Here is a 3,063-nt window from a genome sequence, read left to right on the forward strand (position 1 = left end):
GCAACCGCCCCGCCCAGCCACAAGTCTGTGTCCTCCCCAGAGGAGCCCACCGCTCTGGACACGCTGCTGATCTCTATCCAGGTGCTGTGCAGGGCTGTTGCGGTGGGGAAATGCGGTGGGTTCCACTGCAGCACCACCAGTACTCCCTGCTCGTGCTCAGGCCACAGCAAAGCCTGGGCCACCAAGGGTTTGGTCCTGGCTGCAGGCAGAGGGGGAGCAGAACCCAACCAGCCTGCAAAAATCCTGCTGCTTCGAGGGGAGGCACCAGGCTGGTGCCAGATTTGTCCCATCAGGACAGGGTCGTACTTGCTCTGCCGTGTCCCTTCTGCCAGCTGGGCTCACTGCGCCACAACAGCCAGCGTGAGGGCAAGAGCGCCCCGCTGCGAGGGCTCACTCAGTCCAGCAATGCCTTTCTCCTCAGGACAAGCTGGCCTACCACCAGCGGAGCAGCCATGCCCTCTCCCCAGGCCTTTACCTGGGCTACTTGAAGCTCTGCAGCGCCGTGGATCAGATCCGAGTCCTGGTGCCGGAGCAGCTCCCCAACATCCTGTGCCACGTCAAGATTCGCTCCAACCCCAACATCTCCAGGTAGGAGCAGGGCAGCTCAGCCGGGGCAGCCAGGGTGCTTTGTCCCATCCAGCCTGAGAGCACCCACCGCCTCCTCCTTCTGCTCTCGGGCTCCTGGCAGCAGCCCCACTGCCTGCCATGTGGGGCAGCCTGGGGCTGGAGCAAACAGAGGTCCCTCTCTGCCTCCAGACTCCTGCATCCCTTGGGGTGCTGCACCGTCTGGGGAGGAACAGCTGAGCAAACACAGTTATCGTAGCTATTGTGCATTCAGGTCCACCCCAAGCTGCTCCTTCCTTCACGTGTCTGTCTCTGCCTTTCTCCAGAGAGGAGTGGGAATGGCTGCAGAAGATGGTCAGTGTGGAGGAGCCTGTTTCTGCAGAGCCAGAGGCGGAGACCTCCCAGAACCACTTGTTTCAGGAGCTCCAAGTGGCCATCAAGGAGCTAATGACCCTGGTCAACATCCCATTGCAAGAGGTATGGGCAGGTGCCAAGTCTGGGGAGGAGGGAGGGAAGAGGGCTGTGCAGCACCGTGCTGGTCACTGTGGCAAGACAAGGTCCCACAGCCCCTGCTCTCTCTTGGGGGCCGGAAGCACTGTAAAGATTTTAGTCCTGTGCAAAGAGAAGGCAAGTGGAGGACAACCATCATCTGAAGCATCTGCCTGGGGACAGTGCCAGAGGAGCTGTTTGTCTTACCCTCGCCTGGACCTCTGAAGCAAGGATGGTTGGACCTGGGTTTGCACTGTTGCCCACCATGTGATTTGGAACCGGGCTGGAGCTGCAGCCCCCTGGGCTGGCCTGCACAGGGATAAATCCCTCCTCCACTGCGCCATGTATTCACAGGGCAGGTGCCCACCAGCCCCAGTGCCAGGCACATGCTTCTGGCTGGCAGCTGTGAGGGCTCCTCTCTGAACAGGGCTGAGATGTTGCTGGTGGCAACGTTTCTGAGACCTTGTTGTAGTGACTTTGACCAGTAGTTTAGGGAGTTTTAGGAGAAAAAGGAGGTGTGCAGATTATGCCAGAAGCAAGGAGCCTTTGGTCAGGTGCCAAAACAGTGGAGTCCCCTGACTGCAGGTGGACCCTGAGGACTCCTCTGTGGGTGAGGACTTGGTGGAGGGGCCATCAGGTGATGATCACAGCTATTACCTGTAGTGTTTTCTTGCAGGCCAAAGATTTCCGTCTGTACAGCCAAGAGGTGCTGGACTTTGGGGACCAGGTCTCCTTCCTGCTGCTGCTGCCTCCGTCAGATGATGTTTGCACTGCTCCAGGCCAAAACAACCCCTACACCCCTCGCTCTGGCTTCCTCACACTGCCACTACAGATCTTCGAGCTAGGTGAGGAGAGGGAATGCCAAAACCCAACCTTGCTGGTCTCCTTGTCCTCTGAGACCTCCCAAGAGCTGGGATAGGCAGTGGGGTGGGCTGGAGCAGCCTGGAGATCTACCCTGGGAGAGGAGGGATGGAGGGAAGATGCTGAGGGCTATCCAGGTAGGCTGGAGGACAGTGTTGTCTCCTCCCTGTGTTGGGTGAGTGGGGAGCAGCCTTAGAATATCCACAGCAAGGGACCTACTATTTTTCATGGCCCATCTCTCTTTTTCTCTCTTTCCAGTCCACTTCTTCACATACGACCGAGAGTTCATCACCCAGTACTGCCAGGTGTCTGCTCTCCTGGAGCTGGAGTCGCTCCTCTCCCAGCAGAGCCTCAGGGAGGCCTTCTCCGATGCCGAGCTCTCCACCGCGAAGCAGAGGCACCAGCAGATTCAGGACTACATCCAGGTACGCAGAGCAGGGGTGTGCTGGGAGGGAGACGGGCTCGACAGTGCCCGTGGGGGATGTGTGGGACGTGCCCATGAGTGGGACATGGCCAGGACAGTCACGTCCTGGACGAGCTGCAGGAGCATCTGCAGCAGGGCTGTTCACTGCTGTTCGTGGCTGTGACCCCATCCAGCAACTTCTCACTGCAATGGTCACATGGATAAACCCTGATTGGAGAGCTGGGGGCTCCTGCTCTGCAGGTCCCCACCTCACCAGAAAAGGGCCTGGAAGTGCCTTTTCGACAGACGTGTGAAAGAGCACACCACGCTCCCCCTTACCCAACACCCCTGCCTGCAGCAGGCAGGTCCTGCTGACCCCCCAGCTGCTGGTGGTCGAAGCAGCATCTTCCCACCTGAAGACACTTCTTTGTGGCTGTTTGCTGTTTGCAAGGGATCCTCCCTTTCTTTGGCAGCAAATGGAGGAGATCTGGCGCGAGATGCGCTGGATTATGGATGCCCTGCAACACGCCCGGTACAAGCAGCCCTCCTGCGGGGTGTCCCTCAGTGGCTTCCTCAGTGAGGCTGGTGGTGTGATGAAGGAGAAAACCCGCTCCACCTCATCCCACCTCGCCTACCTTCCCTCCCCAGCACCCTCGCCAGAGACCAGCCGTAAGCTCAACTCCGGTAAGGACCCAGCTTTGCAAAGCTCCTGCCAGGTGGGCTCAGAGGTGGGTGCTCGCAGGGGC

At 59.3% G+C, this 3,063-nt stretch overlaps 1 protein-coding gene across 1 annotated transcript in view; it reads left to right on the top strand.

Moving 5' to 3' along the window:
* LOC104501602 (ankyrin repeat and fibronectin type-III domain-containing protein 1-like) overlaps window positions 1–3,063 on the top strand; it is a gene marked incomplete at its 5' end in the record, with an annotated part of 10,616 nt that overhangs the window by 3,479 nt on the left and 4,074 nt on the right. Inside the window, 6 exons of the mRNA XM_010145440.1 lie at window positions 25–81; window positions 422–588; window positions 891–1,041; window positions 1,730–1,898; window positions 2,173–2,339; window positions 2,791–3,001. Of these exons, the coding sequence (XP_010143742.1) occupies window positions 25–81; window positions 422–588; window positions 891–1,041; window positions 1,730–1,898; window positions 2,173–2,339; window positions 2,791–3,001 (922 nt within the window). The remainder of the gene's footprint in view (window positions 1–24; window positions 82–421; window positions 589–890; window positions 1,042–1,729; window positions 1,899–2,172; window positions 2,340–2,790; window positions 3,002–3,063) is intronic.

Source organism: Buceros rhinoceros, unplaced genomic scaffold (genome assembly GCF_000710305.1).
Source record: "Buceros rhinoceros silvestris isolate BGI_N320 unplaced genomic scaffold, ASM71030v1 scaffold16611, whole genome shotgun sequence".
NCBI lineage: Eukaryota > Metazoa > Chordata > Aves > Bucerotiformes > Bucerotidae > Buceros > Buceros rhinoceros.